The 20,188-nt window shown below is 42.2% G+C and overlaps 1 protein-coding gene across 6 annotated transcripts in view; it reads left to right on the top strand.

Annotated features, from left to right (window-relative positions):
• Positions 1–20,188, top strand: part of RYR3 (ryanodine receptor 3) — a 553,937-nt gene that overhangs the window by 241,136 nt on the left and 292,613 nt on the right. For all 6 annotated transcript variants that reach the window (XM_067742171.1, XM_067742163.1, XM_067742181.1 and 3 more), the window contains exons 4-8: positions 2,837–2,911; positions 5,217–5,295; positions 11,463–11,575; positions 12,912–13,011; positions 16,100–16,193. In XM_067742171.1, the coding sequence (XP_067598272.1) occupies positions 2,837–2,911; positions 5,217–5,295; positions 11,463–11,575; positions 12,912–13,011; positions 16,100–16,193 (461 nt within the window). The remainder of the gene's footprint in view (positions 1–2,836; positions 2,912–5,216; positions 5,296–11,462; positions 11,576–12,911; positions 13,012–16,099; positions 16,194–20,188) is intronic.

The following is a 20,188-nucleotide window of genomic DNA, read 5'->3' as shown; positions in this document are numbered from 1 at the left end:
ACTTAGTGTAGTTATGTGCCTGCCATGTGGTTAGAGCTCATTTAATTCCAACTGTATCAATTTACCTTCATTAAGGAGCTGAGGAAGTATCTTTCTATCCTATTCTTCCTGGTGCTGTGTACCCTGGTTTTGTACACAGTAGGCAAATGAATATATTGTAAAAAGTACAGTGAAATGAGTCAGGTTTGGGAATTAACTCTGAGTTCAGTTCCCACCACCATCACCACCACATCCAGCTGTGTGACTTGTGGCAAGATCCTTTCCTCTCTGAGTTTCAAATTCCTCACGTTCCAAGTGGATGAAATGATTCCTACCTTGAAAAGTTAGGAGGATGAACTATGATGGATGTAAAGCACCTGCGGCATGGTGTGTGCCAATGATAGCTCTCACCAGGATGGCGATTATCAAAGCTTCTGCAGAGGGCTTCCCTGGTGGTGCGGTGGTTGAGAGTCCGCCTGCCGATGCGGGGGACGCGGGTTTGTGCCCCGGTCCGGGAAGATCCCACATGCCGCGAAGCGGCTGGGCCCGTGAGCCATGGCCGCTGAGCCTGCGCGTCCGGAGCCTGTGCTCCACAATGGGAGAGGCCACTACAGTGAGAGGTCCGCGTACCACAAAAAAAAAAGCTTCTGCAGAAAAAGCTCTGTTACCTTTCTGGCACGGAAGCTCCATCATTCCTTAAAGCACTGGTCCTCAAAATGTGGTTTCTGGACCGGCAGCATAATCAATGTCATTTTCCCTGGAACTTATTAGAAATGCAAGCTCTCAGGTTCCACCCCGAGCCTAGTAAAGCAGACACTGTGGAGTGGGGTCCAGCAGCCTGTGTATTAACAAGCTGATGTGCACACGCATCTGAGATCTTAGTGGAGGGAAGAGTTGGCATGGGTCGTTCCCTTCAATCCCAGAGGGGTAGTTAAGTCACTCTGCTTTTCTGTTGGCATCATAATTGAGGACATGAGAGCCAGGAGATGTTTCCAGCATTGCCAGAGAAGGATAGCACAGGACCCTTAGTGCCACTTTGAGGGTCAGCAACTCCTGACTCTTTACCTACGATTACTCACAGAGTTGACAGGAACAAAGAAGAATTGGAGGAAGGTGTGACCCTTGGTTAACAATGGGAAGTATAGTTTAGTGAGTAGTTCAGTTTGAGGCACAGGACTAGTCTGGGAGCATAAACCCACAACATAAGCCATCGTGAGCTATTAATTAACTTGTAATATTACAACTGTCAGTGAGCCTGACAAGATAATGAAAATTCTTTAGTGTGACTGATTTTAATGTAAGCTGTTGACACATTCGTAAATACAGCAACTAAAGTTAGTTCAGATGGTTTCAAGAAATTCAGAAATATTGTGAAGAACATTTAATCCTTCCGTAGTATTAAGGTGTAGAGAGCGTTTAAATATCTCTATAGCTGTGGGAGAAAAAGCACAGCCACATTTATATATAGTTACCGGCTTTTTTTTTTTTTTTTTTAACATGATACCACATTTATCTTTTTCCTTTTCTTTAGGCTCCTTGTATGACATGAAAAATCATCTCTTTGACAGGGTGATTCTGTTAATCCAAATAGAGTTGAAATAGAATTACTTCAGGCCTTACCATCTAGACCTCTGCCTTCTCTCCACCACCAGCTTCCCCTTCATCACCCGTGGCCCTGATGAGGGGTCGACACAGGAGAGAAGCAGACCCTCGAACCAGCCCTTGGGCTTGCTGCTGTGTAGTTCTAATACATGATGCATAAGAGGTGCCCTTGGCATATGGAAGGAAAATGTTAGAATTTCTGTTTGTGATTCATTTTAATCTCAGGCTTTGAACTCTCTTTTTGTCCACCTTTGGGGATGGTGGTCTATGCGCAAATATTTCTTCCTAAAAGGGGTGTGTGATCAAAAAAATGTGACTTGTCTCTGAGGGCAGGTTAACACGACAGGGAGAGATTTGGGTAAAAGGTTGAAAATGTTGATGCCAAAACATTCTAGAATTTTCTGTAGATTTCAGTTTTCCATGTTACCTTTTCACCTATAACTGGAAACATAATAGCCTTGTCTCCTATCATGTGCTATTCAGTTCAGATCACTTGGTGCCAATCAGATAAGGGGAAAAGTAAGAAGCAGACACCGGTGGCTTTACGTTGGGCTGTCTCTTCCTCTTGGGCCTCTCCCGCTGCTTGGGCTGCCCTTGAGTGAACAGCCAGAGTGGAGCTGCCTGGTGGGGCACAGAAAGGGCACCTAGACGGACCCTTAACTAGAGGATCTATTCTCGCATCACTGGTTGCCCTTTTAGAGCCCTGGACTTCAGAGCCATCTCTCGTTGCTGCAATGTGGGTACATAGGACCCATTTAAGTGAGTGGGCAGGAGGCAAAAGTGCCTTGAAGAGGAAAGACCACAAGGCACAGACTGTGACCATATGCCTGCCCCCAAGCTGCCTTTTTGTCGCTAGGCTGTAGTTACATCACATGTGTTTCTCTCTCTCACTCTGAACGCTTCTGAGAAGTTTCAAAGGAAGGTAAGCAGTAACGATCTAATTTACGTGCTTCTCTAGTAGAACGGCTCTGGGTTTCCGCTGATCCCAGGCAGGGGCTGTTTTCAAGAAGAAGCCCCACACACGCTCTCCCAGGGATGTTGCATGGCTGTGGTCACCAGTCTCCGCCCCGCCCCCCTCCGCCCCGCCCCCACCCCCCGCCTGTAGGCTGGCCACTCGCTTCTAGAATGAATTCCTTGGGAGCTTCTCCATGGGTCTTTTCTTTGTAGTCTGTCTTCCAAGAATTCTTGTGCTGCTTTGCCATCAGAGAGGCCGTGCCTGGCCGGTGCTGACATTTCTTGCCCTCCTTCCCCACAGGCTGCACAAGGGGGTGGCCACAGGACCCTGCTGTACGGCCACGCGATTCTCCTGCGGCACTCCTTCAGCGGAATGGTAAGCACCTCTGGATCCGCTTTCACCATTCAAGGAGGAGGGGAAAGATGAAGAGGGAAGAAAGGGCAGGAAACCAGCAAGTGTCTAGATCAGGTTAAGTAATCAGCGGGAATCATTTGAAATGGAAGTAACTATAGCACGTTACTGTCTTAGCGTTTCCTTCCTGGAACTTACCTCACTGAGCACTTATATATTTGTGTTTGTTTAATGTCTGACCACCTTCCTCCCCACTCCAGAGAAGGACCGTGTCTTGTTTTAAATTTATTTAACTAAACCTACCTGGACCGAGTGCAGTGCCTGGATATACTAGATGCTCAGTAAATATCTGTTGAATGGATGATCAAATAAACCGTGGAATACCTGATGACTTGCACATATGACGTATACGAGCATAACCAGTGTAGGAGAAAAAGCAATCAAATGGATTTTTTGTGAAATTTCTCCTCTTTTACTAGCGAAAGGAAATAGGATGGTATCTGGTGCCTTTAGTCCTGGAAGAATTTGAAGGTATTATGTTAATCCAGAGGTGGGAGACAGACAATGAGCAAAGCAGTCACAGGAAGCAGGTCAGGCTTTGATCTATTCAGGGATCTAGAACCAGAATTAACTGAAATGGCGATTACTCACTGTAACTTGAAAAATTTTTCAAGTTTTAAATAAATATAATTTGTTAAACACAGATACTGCAGTTCTTTTGCAGGGAGTGTTAAGAGGAATGTCATGATCTCGATCAAGTATAATATGTACCAACTCTAATAACCTTTACCCCCAGTTCCTACATGTATCATTCTCCCTCGCTATCAGTATAAGGAAGATTTCTTTCTCTAGCCCTAGTGGAAAACTGTGACATGAATTCAAGACTTTATTTTCACACATTTCATACCTGCAGTAGCTGCAAAGTTTGTCTCAAAGCTTGAACTATCAAATTGGCAGCGAGAGCAGCAGCTGCCTCTTAAATGATTTATTTATTGCAGCATTTTTTTTTTTTCCTGAGCACTGGTAAGAAGTTGACCTTTTCAGCCTGAACATTCGTCTGTGATAATCCCTCGTGCCAAAGGAGAAATAACAAAAGTGACCAAATCGAAGGTTATCTGAGCAAGAGATGGGGACAGAGAGTGGGGAAACTTTTGCACCCTGACACTCTCTAGAATTGAGAGGTGATCATTCATCTTTAAGCATCTGGTCCTTATCCATAGGGTAAATAAAACCCTAATACCTCTCTTTTTCTACCTAAATAGAATAAACAAAAGCTCAAAAAGCACACTTCTGGCTTTGAAAACTCAGGCTAGCATTGTGCTAGAGAGAGGAAGGTTTACATTATTCATCCTTAGGTTGGTTGCCCCTCACTCCCAAGAAATACCACTCATGGTTAACATGAACTCTATCCTGGCCAGTTCCTTTTAGGAGCAGCATTGAGCATGCAGCCTGTGAAGATGACTGTATAATACAGTGATTCTCCATTTTCCTGTTGCACTGAACTAGAAGTATAACTCAGCAAGTTTGTGCCAAGTGCATATCCGCCTCCCAGTCTAATTCTAAGACCACCCACTGTGCCTGTCAATAAAAGGAGGCAGGGAACAGGCTGTGTCCTTTTTTCCTTTATTAAGTTATTTTTTAAAATAATTTTTAACTTTTACATGCACATGTATTTTTATCATCAGAAAAAAAAAACATAGGCATTAATTGAGAAGTTCTAAAGCTCATAGAAAATTTGAAAAACAGAAAATAAATAGAAATGGGGGCATCGTTGTGGTCACTCCCACTGTCCAAAGACAACTCGTTATCAGTTTGGTGTAATTCCCTTTAGCCTGGGTGCTAGGCATTTAAGTTTTGCATACGTGGCAACTATATAAGTACACTATTTTGTGTATATTCCATATTGTTACACACTCTTGAAAAATAGGCTTCATGGTAACATAATATTCCATAAAATAAAGTACCAAAGTTTATCAACCTTTCCATTATTGTTGGCCATTTATGTTCTGTTTATATTGTTCCCAGTTTAAAAGTTTCTCAGAGTATCTTTGAACAAAAGCATATTTAATATTTCAGCCTTTTTCTATTTCAAAACTTATTCCTCATAGTCCTATGAGTTAAATCACTGGGTCATCAGATAAGAACATCTTTGAGGTTTTAAATATTTTACAAAAATATGTCCCAGAAGCACTGTAGCAATGAACAAGATAAACAGGCCCTTTTCATAGTAGCTCAATGTTGAAATTGACAACTGGAAGCCAACTAGTGGTGAGATGCCAAGATTTGACAGAAGAGTATGACTTCACTAGCATCTCCTCTTGTTCCACAGTATCTCACGTGTTTGACTACATCAAGATCCCAGACAGATAAACTTGCCTTTGATGTAGGTCTACGGGAACATGCCACAGGTAAGTCAACATACCTAGGTCTGCTGCTCAGTGGGGTCTTGGGCTAAGGGCTTTTGAGAAGGGTGCTGAATGCTACTCATTTGGGATTCCAAAGCAAAGTGGTCAGTATCAACCTGGTCTGATAAAACTTTGGAGAATTTAAAAAAAGAATGTGTAATGAAAACACAGGAACTAAGAATGAGGGCAAGCATAATGTTTTAACCACAGTCTGCCAGAGTCTCAACGAAAAACAATTTTTAGGGTTAGGAACCAAAAGTAAGTAGAGAAGTTATTCCTGAAAGAAACCAATGGTAATGAATAATCGCTAAAAAACAAAGATAGCATAATAAGTGTTTACATAATGAAGTGTAGTGTTGAGATCAGAGAAGTAGTTCTGGGACTTCCCTGGCAGTCCAGTTGTTAAGACCTCGACTTCCAGTGCAGGGGGTACAGTTCGATCCCTGGTTGGGGACCTAAGATCCCATATGCCTCGTGGCCAAAAAACCAAAACATAAAACAGAAGCAATATGGTAACAAATTCGATAAAGATTTTTAAAACAGTCCACATTAAAAAAAAAAATCTTTAAAAAGAGTAGTCCCATTTTATTCTGCAGTGAACGAGCTATTTTTAAAGCACTGTTTCCCAAATGTTAGTCAATGACATCCACCATCGCGGTGTTTGCCATTCCTGTACATCACTTTTATTATTATTTATATTTTTCTTTACATTTACTTACTTTGTACTTATAATTTTATAATAAGACTAAACTAAAATCATTGGTATAAGTAGAAAACTGGTATTGCTTGCCTTAAAAATAAATATAGAGAAAAGAAAACCATGTCACTAAATAATTGAAGAGGTGTTGGCAAATATTAGAAAAGTGTTCATGATATACGAGCTCCGAAGTGAAAACTTTCTGATAGAATCAGAAGGCTTAAAAGTAATAAAAGAAATTTCTCACTATATGATTCAATGTTGTTTAATTGCCCTCCACCGCCAGTGCTATACCTCATATACCATCATATAGTTTGGGGAACACTGGCTGTTTTTTTTTTTTAGTTCAGTCGAAAATAATGACAGTCAAGTGATGGATCCTAAGAAAGGTGGTGACCAGGAAGATGCAGGTTCTCTCTGGACACCAGAAATGAAGAACAGAGGGCTAAGATAATTGTCAACAAGTATTTCTAGTTATAGTATCAAAGAAGGAGCTGACTTGCTGTGGGTTATTCCAAAGACCAGTGGAGCAATGGATAGAAGTTGAAAAGAGGCCCATGTCATCTCAAAGAAGGAAACCATTTTGTAATATCTGCAAGTATCCAGTAGAGGAACAGCTGGCCTCGGGAAGGAGGATGTTCCCTGTGGCTGGAAGTATTCATGGGCAATCTATCTGCCAAGGGCATTACATACATAATTTCTGCTCTATTTAGAGGTTGGGCTTATGGACCAATCAGGATTCTTGGTTGCAAACAGCAGAAACTAATTCCATTAACTCAAGCAGAATGAGAGTTTACTGGAAGGATATTGTGTAGACCTGCTCTGAAGCTGAGCCCCAGCCTTAGAAAATGGGCGGAAACAAAGGCAAGGGAAGAGCAAACAGCCTAGGTCACACTGCAGGAAGAGTCTCAAAGTCTCAGTCTTTAATATCATGACATTTTCCCCCAAATAGGAAGAGAGTTCCATTGTTGGGTAGTCAAACAAGGACAAAGTCCATATGGTCTTGCTGAAACTACGTCCGTTCATAAGGGGATGATCCAGATTGTCTGATTTTACAGATAATCTAGAAAAAAAAAAATCTAGGGTTTAACCCATGTGCATTTGCAGTTTCTGCATCGTGCACAGTCACATCCAGAACGCCTGACGAGAGCCCCTCCCTCTCCTCCTTTTTGTACAGAGCAGAAGAGTGAGCCTGCCTCTTTAGGGTTTTTTTTTTTTCTTCCTGAAATCAGATTATATTTGAATTTGATTTGAGGTTGCTTTGTTTTCAGCTAAAGTGTTATTCTTAAAATATAATTTCCTCTAAGGTGTTGTCAACCTTTGCTGAAAATGACAAAATGAGTGGAGTGCCACACATTCTGAGTGTAAGTTGACCTCTAAGTATAAACCAGCTGTCAGTCTTAGAGCACATAACCGGAAAAGTCATATATGGTCATTCTATTTATACCAGTAAAATGACTTCAGACTTTTTGAGAATTGGGAAGAAATTTGAGAAATAACCACTTTCTAGTCGTGTGTTCAGGAAACCTATTTTTTTTTTAATTATTAGAGCCTCCAATAAAAATAGAGGGAAATAGCAGCAGAGAATATTACTCTTTCTAGCACTTTTTTTTCTAAATTCCTAAAATCAGACTTGGTGTGAATTCTGCTGACAGATTAAGGAAACACATGCACCAACCCAAGTTCAAGGTAGCTGATCAGAAGCTGACTTTGGCAGAAAGACAGAGGGGAAGGTGTTGACCAGGTGTTCATGAAAGCCTAGAGCCTAAAATAATTTATTTACCTCCCTCACCCCCAACCCATTTCACGTTCTCCTTGAAGAAGACCAGCTTGCTGTTTGCTGGGGAGGAGAAGAGCGCTCGTGCAGCTCAGATATGGTTCAGTATGGCCTGGAGTGGGTCTTCTGTCTTCAGGAGGAGAGTCACTCAGGATCCAACAGAAAAGCCTTGTTTTTTACCCAGGTCATTCTGTGAATGCACTTTTGGCTCAGAAACCTCTTCTGGGTTGAAAACAAGTAGTTGAGTTGAATCTCTAGGAGAATGTGAGTAGAAGCTTGGAAGCAGTTTCTTGAACACTTCTGGAAACTTTTCCCCCTGCACAGTGGGTAATAAATGATTTGACTGACCTAACAGAACTGGTGACCATTTTGCCCTTGATTTTGCTTATTGGGTTCTTTCTTTTCTCCTTTTAAAAGTTTTTTGTTGTTGTTTTGGTTTTAGACATAGCTTTAGAATTAGGTTAGAATTGGAAAAAAATGAAAAAAAAAATCCCCACTAAATGTACTATTAGGTATTTTAGGACCTTCGCCTGGCCCGTGCACATCCTACTGATTTGGGGATTGGCCCTGTCCCTGGGCTCCAGGCCACTACGCTGTTCCCAGGAGAGGGCGAGAGAACAAGGATTCTCTTCTCCCGTGTGCCTCTTGAGGACCCCTTCATCCTGGTCCCTCTCAGTGGTCCAGAGCACATAATGGATATATACAGATGTAGAGGCCAGCCTCTTCTGTTATGAAATTTTAAGTTTAATCAAAACGTAATCAAAATGATCATACTTATTTATCCAAAGTAAATCAAAGTAATACCCGTACATAGTTAAAAGAGAGACACAGTAGTCCTATGCTTACTGGAAACATCCATCTCCTGCCCACCCCGTCCGCGTTCTGGATTCCTGCGTCTCTGGGGCGTCCACTTTCAGCTCCTCTAGTATGTTCCTCACTTGTGTGCGAGTCATACAGTTTACTGCTATTTAGTTATTCTTTCCAATTAGGTATGATCTATTGATGTCCTAAATGAATAATAAAAATTTAGCTCTTAGTCTCCACTCTTCCCTGTCTTCTTTCCACCCTCCCAATATATTTGCATCCATTTTTTATATAACTACCAAAGTCAATATTAACTACTTACATTGGCATAACTGTAACTTTTATTTGCAAGTGAGACTCATGATATACTATGGTCAGTTCACTTTACTGTATTGCTTTTGAGTTTTCCAGTACTCAATAATTGCCTTGTTTGTTGCTTTACTTTCCGTGACCCAGTCATTCATTTCTAAACCGTCCCATAGAACAGAAACTCTCCCCTGATTACATTCAGTCACAAGAGCTGTTCTGTCAGTTTCATCTTCTTAGAAACATCCAATGTCATCCGGGAAATTCCCGTTTTCTCTCTCCAAGATCCTGTATTTCCTGGATCTCATGTTTTTCTCCTTTATTGGTTTATCACATCGTTTGGGGGGACTCCATTTCCAGTAGCTTTTACAGAAAAGATCCATGGGAGAAAAATTGTTGTCTGAAAGTTTCTTAATTCCAGCTTTACAAGTAATTCGTAAGAGTATTCTACATTGGAGATATTTTTTTCTCAGCATCCTGGAGGTTTTCTTCTAGCGTTTGGTCTGGCTGTGAGATGTCTACATTCTAATTCCTGATCTTTTGCGTGTGACCTGTTGCTATTTTCTGAGAGCTACTTGGATCTTCTCTTTTGCCCTGATGTCTGCAGTTCTGCAGCGCTATGTCTTGTCCTGCATCCTTCTTGTTCTTAGTGTCACAGGAGTGGACCCTGGTGTGTGTGTCCATTCTCCACTGTGCTAGGGACTCTGCAGGCCTCTTCCATCTGAAAATGTTTGTCTTTCAGCCTTGGGAAAATTTTAATATTATCTCTTTGTTAATCTCCTCCCTTTGTTTTCTCTGTTCTTGCTTTTTGGAACTCCTCTAGACCGGTTTTCTAATTTGCTTTTCAGTCTTGTTTCTAATCTGTTTTTCTTCATTCTTCATTTTGGGAGGATTTTTCAACTTTATCCTATAACCTTCCTGTTTCTTTCTCTCTTTTTCAGGAACAAAGATTTTTCTTTTTCTTTGAAGCGATCCTTCACGGATACTCTCATAGCTGCTTCATGAATGTTACTTTTTCTTATCTCTCTGAGATGATTAATTCTAAGATTTGCTTAAAGTTATCTTTAGCTGTCTGTAATCTTCGTGTTTTCCCTTTACCCACTTTTTGGTTTGTTCCCGTCATTCACGTTAGAGACTTTCCTCACATGTCAGGTCATCCTTGGTCCCCACTGACGTTTAGATCAAGGCGGTAAAAAGCGACAGGAAGTCCTGACTGTGTGAGTGGCTTCCCATCTCTTAAGCCTCGCTTTGGGGTAATCTATCAGGGACCCAGGCATTGCACTGGAGATGCCCAAACAGGTATCTTTTATGTTGGGTAGTTTGGCTTCCCTAAAGAGTAATCTTCATTTGGGTTGGGGGGAGGTTCAGTATCGCAGCTGGCATTCTGGAAGCTGAGGAATGGAGGTAAAGGAAGAGGAGCTGGGGTTTTACTAATCAGGGCAAAGAATTCTAATTATTCTCCATTTTCAGCAATACTCTTTACTTCCTTGTCTGACAGTGCCTGATCCATGGAAGTCGTTCCATGGATTTAACTTCTATTCTTTTGTGCAGTGGAGGGGGAAGAGTCACCTGGCATGCAGGATAAAGAAAGGGATGCAGAAGGTTAAATGTTTGCTTAAAACCTTCAGCCAGGGCTTCCCTGGTGGTGCAGTGGTTGAGGGTCCACCTGCTGATGCAGGGGACACGGGTTCGTGCCCCTGTCCGGGAGGATCCCACATGCCGCGGAGCGGCTGGGCCCGTGAGCCATGGCAGCTGAGCCTGCGCGTCGGGAGCCTGTGCTCCGCAACGGGAGAGGCCACAACAGTGAGAGGCCCACGTACCGCAAAAAAAAAAAAAAAAAAAAAAAAACCTTCAGCCAGTCCTCCTGTTTTCAACCCCATCTTCTATGGTTGCCTTCACAGGGAACTGTTACCTCCAATTCCAGAGAGTTTCTGGAGAATATGTAGCAGGAGTGGCCTTATTTCTTGAGATCAACTTGTCATCCATTTTCTTACCCAAAGACTGGACTTGTAGCTTTCTCTTGGCTAAAAGCATCTATCTACATTCCTTTTTCCAAAATGTCAATTTTTCTTCTTTGCTGTTAACTTCTCACCTGCTGTCTTAGTCCTCGTAGATTTAGGCCTTCTGAAAAACCTCTGATTTTTTTTTTTTTTTTTTTAGTGGAATTACTGATGATTTAGTAGAATTTCATGGGGAAGGGGTGGGGCAAAGATAAAAGTCTGTAAGTGGTCAGTAGACCAATGAAGTCATTTCTTAAAGATTTGTAGGTGCTTGTGAAAAAAAAGCATATTACCATATGTATTAAAAATACTCAAAGGCTTCTGTAGCTTCTGACCTCCAGTACTCTTTTCCAAATACTTTCTTTCTGTCTCTAGAGAAAATGAAAATGATAAACACACACAAGCGCAGATGTGGGGGTAACTGGAATGCTTATAGATAAATAGAAATTGGAGTGTGCGTGGGCAAGTGCATGCGTGTTTCAGGGATTCTCATCAGGAGGAAGGAGAACGAGGGACAGAATAAGGGACAGAATTAGGGACATGGGCTTCCAAGAAGCAGTCACTAACTCAAGGAGCCTTTGTGTAGGAGAAGCCTGTTGGTGGACCATACATCCCGCTTCCAAGCAGAGGTCTGAGGGAGAAAAGGTTCGAATTGGTGATGACCTCATCCTTGTCAGCGTATCCTCTGAAAGATACCTTGTAAGTACCTCCTAACACAAGCATCTGTCATTTCCAGAGTAGTTTCTTTTAGGAATAGATGGCCAGGGAGAACAGAACCACATTAGATTGAGTAGAATAAGATACCTTTACACAGTATACTTGAGAGGTGATTAAATCCTCTCTCTGGCCAGTTTATCATGGGGCCTGGAATGTAACTGTTAGTTAGTTTTTTAGATTAAAGTACTGTTCCCAGCAAACTCTGCTTAAATGCCCCCAGGCTCTTCCTTAGAAAGCCAACTGTTAACACATAAGTTACCATCACTCTCAGTTTATCACATTGTTTAGCTCTTGTCCAATGAAGAGCAAGCCAGAAAGTGTTGTATATAAAAACATAAACTTATGTTTGGAGGGAGAAAGAGAATTGTGCGTGTTTCAGTGTGTGGGATGCCACAGTGGTTAGAAGACATGTTTCAGTGTGTGGGATGCCACAGTGGTTAGAAGACGTGTTTCAGTGTGTGGGATGCCACAGTGGTTAGAAGACATGTTTCAGTGTGTGGGATGCCACAGTGGTTAGAAGACATGTTTCAGTGTGTGGGATGCCACAGTGGTTAGAAGACGTGTTTCAGTGTGTGGGATGCCACAGTGGTTAGAAGACATGTTTCAGTGTGTGGGATGCCACAGTGGTTAGAAGACATGTTTCAGTGTGTGGGATGCCACAGTGGTTAGAAGACATGTTTCAGTGTGTGGGATGCCACAGTGGTTAGAAGACATGTTTCAGTGTGTGGGATGCCACAGTGGTTAGAAGACATGTTTCAGTGTGTGGGATGCCACAGTGGTTAGAAGACGTGTTTCAGTGTGTGGGATGCCACAGTGGTTAGAAGAGGCAGGTGAGATTTTGCACCTGGGGATGGTACTAGGCAAGCATCGTTGAAGTCAGGTCCTTAGGGGGTGGAGGTGGGGCAATACCTTGCAGATCAGAGAAATGTCAGAGATAAGTTTTTAAGCTTCTCAGCGCCAATGCTACCAGCACATTTTACTTTGCCTAGACCAAAGGCTGGAGTACTTTTTCCCACTTGTGAGTTCCCTCCTCCTACCAAGAATAGACATTTTATAACTTCCTGTTGAATCAGGGATCCAGCTGAGGGAATGGAGTCTTGTCTGCCCCCTCTGTAGCTGAATACTTCCTCTTCCCTGAATAAAGTGTCCCGCTTTGAAGCTGCTTCTAGATTGGGTGGAACAATCTCCCACAGGCTACGTAGAAAAGGCCCGACGACAGTAAGGCTGTTTAATTCAATCCTTGAAATTCTAGGTGAGCTGCTTCTGTCAGGACTGGCCTGGTGATTTAAAGGATGTCTCGTTTCTGTTTCTGCTGCAGCATCTCTCAATATCAAATGGTAACATACAAGTGGATGCCTCCTTTATGCAAACACTCTGGAATGTACATCCTACGTGCTCGGGAAGTAGCATCGAAGAAGGTGTGCTTCTTTGTGTGCATTCAACCCTCAGCCTGCCCGTTTGTCTTGTGCTACATATATTGACATTTTCTGCGACTTCACAGCTCCTGCCTGAATGTCCCGGTACACAGCGTGATTTTGGTTCACCTGAATTCCTTTCTCTGATGTTAGTGTGGATGGTTTTCTGTCCTGATTTCTGATTACATGAGCACTCCTGACATGCTTTTTCAATCCTTTCGAGTTCACTATTGGTTTGGCAGTGTGTGTATTCAGGACCTTGGAGATGTACCTTCGCTCTCCCACCGACTTTTCATTTTTATTTATGGTTAGAAGTATACAGACCTTAGCAGGTTCAGTTTGAGAAGACATTATTCGCCAAGAAGGTGACTTTTTAAAATATTTCTCCCCAGTGCATCTCTCCATACAGGTGGGAGAAGGAATTTATAGTAAAAAGATATTTGGCCATTTGCTTTTACTTGTATTTATGGAAGGCCGTTTAAAAACAACAAATGGTATTTTCTCCATATTTTCTTGTTCTCTTAGAAGTAAGATCATCAAAGTTTGTTCAACATATCCTATTTCTTGGAGCCAGGCAAAGACAATACACCTTTCAAGTTGTATAATAAATACACTGGCCTTACCTTGCGCGTGGGTAATATCACAGTTGAGCACAGTAATCAAATGTCAATGACGTAAGGGTTATCACATCACATTCTAGCCCTTTATAGCAAGATTAGGATTTTTAAAAATACTCAAATCACAGGCTTTAACCCTGTTTTAAAGCTTGAGCCTAGTAGTTTCAAACTTGGAATGCCTCTCTGTTTCATGATGTTGGAAAATAGAGGGAAACCTGAGAGTTGTTAAGGTGATACCCCCGTTTCAGGAGGCGTCATAGCTAAATTGAATAATCAGGAAACAACAAATTTGTAACTCTTCTGGCAACTGATGGAAGACCTTTCAAAAGCAGGATATGTTTTTAGCTCTCTTCTTTCACACCAGAATTCACCCACCGCTCTAAATCTATTGTCAATCATTCCCTTTCTATCAGGAGTCAAGGAACTGGGTTAAAAAATCTTCCCCAAGGAACTTTTGACTGAATCTTCTCCGTGTTGATTTTTTTTCATTTCCGCTATAGGAATAAAATTATTGCCCAGTCCCAAAAGAGGGCTTGTGGAGATTAATTAATTGCATATCACTTCACAACAATACTTTTAGAAGTATTGAGTGCCCTTGTGATAGAGCCTGGGTAGCTGATCACTTGAGTCATCCGACTGCAAAATGCTCTCTCAGCATCCACTGCTGAGAAACCCACTTCAGCCCTTGAGAGAGTGAGTGATCTTTCTCATGACCCTTCTTTCCTGATTACTGCCCTGGTATGTTTCAACTAAGATGCTGTGATGCGCCAGCACTTAGCAGTTTCCTCTGTGGAGTAGGATATTGATTGGAGGAGCCTGAGGTCTGTAAATGGTGGGCTCCAAAGGGAGCATGGCCTCACCATCATGAGACGATGGAGAGTTTAATCGAGTAGCATGGACATATATACATTACCAAATGTAAAATAGCTAGCTAGTGGGAAGCAGCTGCACAGCACGGGGAGATCAGCTCGGTGCTTTGTGACCACCTAGAGGGGTGGGATAGGGAGGGTGGGAGGGAGACGCAAGAGGGAGGGCATAGGGATATATGTATACATATAGCTGATTCACTTTGCTATACAGCAGAAACTAACACAACATTGTAAAGCAATATACTCCAATAAAAATGTTTTTAAAAAATGTGATCATGGAAGGGGTTAATTTTCTAAACAAACTGTCTGTTAACGATTCCCCTACAGTATATCATGAATTATTTTAATGCAAAAAAGCATGCAGTTGCAAATATTAGTACAGTAGGAGAGAGGAAAATGATAAAATGACTTCTAAATATTCGAGGGAAGTTTAAAAAGAACTTGCCTTGCCTGGATGAAGAAAAATGAACCAGGGAATATCAGACTGTCCTTGTATAAGATGCATTGATGACACCCTTTTCTACTGTGGCATAACTTTTCCTTCTTGCTGTTTTGCTCCAACGCCCTAAATAGTTTGACAGCCCCTAAAGTGATCTAATTATGTGATTTTCTCAAAATCCTGATACAGACATTGAACATATGAAGTCCATTTGTCTCCTGAGAACTGTCTAGCTGGGAGAATTTTTTAATTCAAAGGGATAACGAATTTCATTTCTTCATGCAAGATAAAGCTCAGATTGGGGCCCCTCTCCTACTACTGTGTTGTTTAAATGGAGGCTCACAGTTTATTTGAAGACTAACTGGTCATCGAGTCCTTGAAGTTCATTGTTTCCTATCCATCTCTGAACTCCATGGCTATTGAGATTCCTTTCCTTATTCTGAAAGCTAAGGGCTCGTTGATAGCTGCCTCTGGGCTTGTCCACTCAGAGACACTGGAATGTCATTCTGCCCTCTCCTTGGTGCTGTAGAAATAGTGTCCTGGTTTGATCTGTGTTTATTTAACGCGTTGGAAAAGTAGCTCCTCCTAAGAGAGCTCGGAATAACAGTTTGCTTCCCCCTTCCCAGCACCTTCTTTCTTTCTCATGGCTGCAGTTTGATTTGGAATTTGCCACAAAGTATACACATCCAGATTGTAACAGTTTATCCAGGAACTTGGTGTTGGATGTATTTATATCCTAAACAACTGGAAAATCCTTATCCTCCTAAGAGTAGCAGCTTAAATTTCCTTTTGGCCTTGTGTGTGTGTGTATTTTTAAATGTTGCATTATTTTTATTGAGGCATAATTGATATACAACGTTATATTAGTTACAGGTGACCTTTTGGCTTTTAATGATATGAATTGACACATTGTTTTCACCCTCCCTTTTGGTATTGGACTTGCTCATCTCTGAAACCCTATTTAACTTTCAATGTTAGAATTGTTTTGACTTTCTTGTCTTTTCTACCTGAGACCTGAAGTCGTGGAATCTGTCATTTCCCAAATGCTTTTTCTCTTGGTGTTTTCCATAACTGACTCAGATATGCATGAATTTACCCTTTTAAAATACAGTGTTCTCATTATTCAACTTCCTGTAAGCTCATGGTAGGATATAATTCTCTTATAGGATACCTACTTGGTGGGCATGTAGTACGTCTTTTCCATGGTCACGATGAGTGTTTGACAATACCATCTACAGACCAGAATGATTCCCAGCACAGGTAAGCCAGTAGCTTCATCCTTCTCTTGTCTCCTGTCTCCGGTGACTCAGCCTAAAGAGTTGGCTTTTGGATGTGGAGACAGATGAATTCTGTAAGTGTTAGTTAATTGACGAACTTCCCTCCAGTCATGGGTTGCAGTTATAAAACAGGAAAGGCAGTATGCTTGAGTGTGCTCACAGGAATAGCTATACACACATGCTGCTTCTTAGGCAAGCAATTCTGTGGTGCTTTTCAATCCCTTTGTTTTCTGTGGTTGCTTCCAAATCTAAGGAGTTTCTGGTAGCATTAATTGTAGACTGAAGGACGCTTTTTTTTTTTTTTTTTTTTTTTGCGGTACGCGGGCCTCTCACTGTTGTGGCCTCTCCCGTTGCGGAGCACAGGCTCCGGACGCGCAGGCTCGGCAGCCATGGCTCACGGGCCCAGCCGCTCAGCGGCATGTGGGATCTTCCCGGACCGGGGCACAAACCCGTGTCCCCTGCATCGGCAGGCGGACTCTCAACCACTGCGCCACCAGGGAAGCCCTGAAGAATCCAATTTTGTGATGGAAATCAGGATGGTCATTCTAGTGAGTCTGTGCACTTACATAAATTATTCACCAGGCTCTTCAAAGGCAGATTATCTCTATTACTCCCCCTTTTATGTACTATGAAGGTGAAGTTCAGTGATTTCATTCTGCTTATCATCAAACAGGATTGGAGAAACCAAATGTCGATATCCAACCAGAGCTGGATTAGCAGGGGATGGTGCCGGGGCGGCATGTACTGCTGAGGATGATGCTTTCTTTGGATCTCTAGTTATCTACTCAAAGGATGCTTTTCCAAAATTCAAAATCAGGAGATGGAAGATATTAATCTAGGTCTTAAATTCACACTGAAGCATCCTTTAGTGTTCTGTTTATATATAGAGGAACAGAGTATAAAAAGCTTGGCCTCTGTAACTATGGAACTCTGATATGTTTTAAAAAATCAAATCTCAGATGTAAATTAGACTGAACTTAGGACAGCAACAAGTCTGATCTCCCAGATCGCTCGTAATACATTCTTTGGTTTTGCACGATGCCTACGGAAACCTCATTAACTGCATTTCTTTTACTTCATTAGAAACACGTGATCACATTCACACATCTTAGAAATCATCTAAGTCAGGCTCCTGCCAAAGGTCACACACTGGATGATTTCAGATGGGAGCCTGAAACCCAGAGATGCTGAGTCTCCAGCCAGGGCTCCTTCCTTATTTTATGTTCTAAAGGACCCCCAGGAGCAATGTGCTTGAGTGTGTTACTGTGCATCTTAGAAACTACCCATTGGCGATGTATATCCTTTATTGTTCTGAACCTCTTTCTACTTGCTCTGTCCTCTGTGTATCCCTTCATGGGAACCAGATGTGACCCGGAATGGTGTCTAGCCTTCCTGGCACTGGTCCAGTGGCTGGCAGTTATCTCTGAGTAGAAAAGTTAGGCTGACCTGATATCCCTTGGAATTAAGGATTCCCTGCACTAGATAATGACATGTGATCCTACTCAGTTGCGATTTTCTTTTCCTTTTTTAAATTTTTAATTTATTTTTTTAAATATTTATTTATTTACTTTTGGCTGTGTTGGGTCTTTGTTGCTGTGCACAGGCTTTCTCTAGTTGCGAGCGGGGGCTACTCTGTTGCGGTGCTCAGACTTCTCATTATGGTGGCTTCTCTTGTTGCGGTGCGCGGGCTCTAGGTGCACGGGCTTCAGTAGTTGTGACACGCAGGCTCAGTAGGTGTGGCGCACGGGCTTAGTTGCTCCACGGCATGTGGGATCTTCGCGGACCAGGGATCGAACCCATGTCCCCTGCATTGGCAGGTGGATTCTTAACCATCGCGCCACCAGGGAAGCCCTCCTTTTTTTTCAAACAGTGAAATTATGCAGTAGCCCACGTACTGTCTCTTTAATATCTTATCCTGCTGCAGTAAGGCCAAAGCTTGCAGGTGGATACAGAACTGAAGTTTTGTTAGTGAGTTTGGCAGAGTTGGCTCCATCTAAGATGGAACACGTCAAAACTCACTAGTTCTCTCTTCCCTTTCCTATTCTTTTGTTAAGGAAAGGAATTTGGAAACAATTAAAATAACATTTGCATGGCCCTTTACCCCTCCCCCCACACACATGCACCTGTCATTAAATTTAGAACCAAATTAGAAGCATCTGGGCAGAAACAATGCTACTTGGAGAAGCTTGTCATTTGGTGGGCACTCCTATCGAGTGGTTCAACAAGATCCTGACCCAAAAGAAAGGCTGGACAAGTATTTGAAAGAAGGTGCTGCAGGGGAGAGTGAAACAGATAGAGAGGAATTCCAGAATCGGCCCCCTGAGGAAGGCATGCATGCCATCATTGAGTTAAGAGCAAAACCGGCCTTCCTTTGGCTGAGGATTTCACGTGAGCTAATTTGTATTTTGGGGAAAAAAAGAAATCGACAGATAAAAATAAAAAGGCTCTTCCTTTTCTTTGTAAGGAAAAATAAAAAGACTATTCCTAGGAAGGAGTTGAGACTGGGGGGAGTCAGCAGTGGCTCCTTATACTGGAACTCGGATTTTTGTAGCAACTGGTCTCTCATTCAACACAGGATGCCTCGGCATTTTTTGCTGTCTAGGTGAGGTGCGTGATAAGCCTCATCATTGTCACGTGTCATCAGGTCAATCCTCAGAACTGGCCAGGATAGCCAGGAATACCGAAATTTGGGAGAGCACAAAGGAATAGGAAATCAAGAATACACAAAAAGGTGCCCAGAGTCGGGAAGGCATGCAAGTGATTCCACCGTAATGGGGCTGACTTTCCAGAGGAAATCATTCCTTGTAAAGCCTGAGAGCAGCCAGGCTGGGTAGAGAGGCTGACCGTCCCAGGGTGCAAAGCCGAAAGAATAATCTAACATTCTGAGCTCTGATCCTTGCCTCTGCCTCAGGCTTGTCAAGCATCCTGGAATAAGTCACTTAACTCACTGAAACTAAGGCTAAGCTGTCAGCCAAGCTTTCAGAGCACCTCAGCTCCCCACCCACTCACCTCCTCTCCTTGGGTAATTGTTTGAGAGCGGGGGCAGGTTGTTTCAACCTCTGTAACCTTTCGAGATTCAATGGAGCAAACCACCCGCATCTCCTAGGTGGGAAGGACTAACCTTCTAGAATTCTTTAAATGTCAGAGGGAGAGAGTTCTCAAATCATGTGACCTAGGGTGATCTGCTCCACCGTTTCCACCTGAGAGACCGCTTTTGCTTTCATTGAGGATGGAGAAGCGTCAGTGAAAATCTCAACAAATTTTCCTGCAGGGCTAGGTCAGTACAGCATCACTACTATTCTGGGCCTGGCACAGAGACACCTGGGGTGTTGGAGCTCTGCAGTAGCCTAGGACTTCTTTCTTAATATTTACTACATATTTCCTGATAGTACATACATTTGAAAAAGGTTTAGAATATCTTCTATAATCCCACCACCAAAAGGTAACCACTGTTAATGCAGTGTTTTATTGGATTTCTGTGCCAGGTAATGTAGCTTTCGATGCACACTTATAAACATCTATATTTAAATAAAAATCAACAATACATAGTATTTTGTACACCCATGAACATCTTGGTGCACATTCATTATTTTTTTAAAAAACCCCATTAAATGCTCACAACCATTCTGTGACTTACGTACCCTTATTAGGCTCATTTTACAGGTGAGGAAATTGATGCACAGAGATTTGAAGGGACTTGACAAGGTCACACAGCTAATAGATTCAAATTCAGGTCTGCCTGACTCCCAAGCCCATATTTTTAACCAGCTCATAATTATAATACTTCTTGGGAGAAGGAAATAATTACCACATATTTCCTCTTCCCCTCTATTGATTACCTGTTGTCTTAAAATTTAGATCAAGATTCTTCTGGAGTTTGAGTAATTCGATTGTGATATATACAAACCCTCTATAGTAGAGGTAGCATTTTAAATTAGTGAAATTAAATGCAATTAAATGATCAGTGTTGATCCAAGG

Source organism: Pseudorca crassidens, chromosome 1 (assembly GCF_039906515.1).
Source record: "Pseudorca crassidens isolate mPseCra1 chromosome 1, mPseCra1.hap1, whole genome shotgun sequence".
In the NCBI taxonomy this organism is placed as follows: Eukaryota; Metazoa; Chordata; class Mammalia; order Artiodactyla; family Delphinidae; genus Pseudorca; species Pseudorca crassidens.
This window is presented reverse-complemented; position numbering and strand designations above follow the sequence as displayed.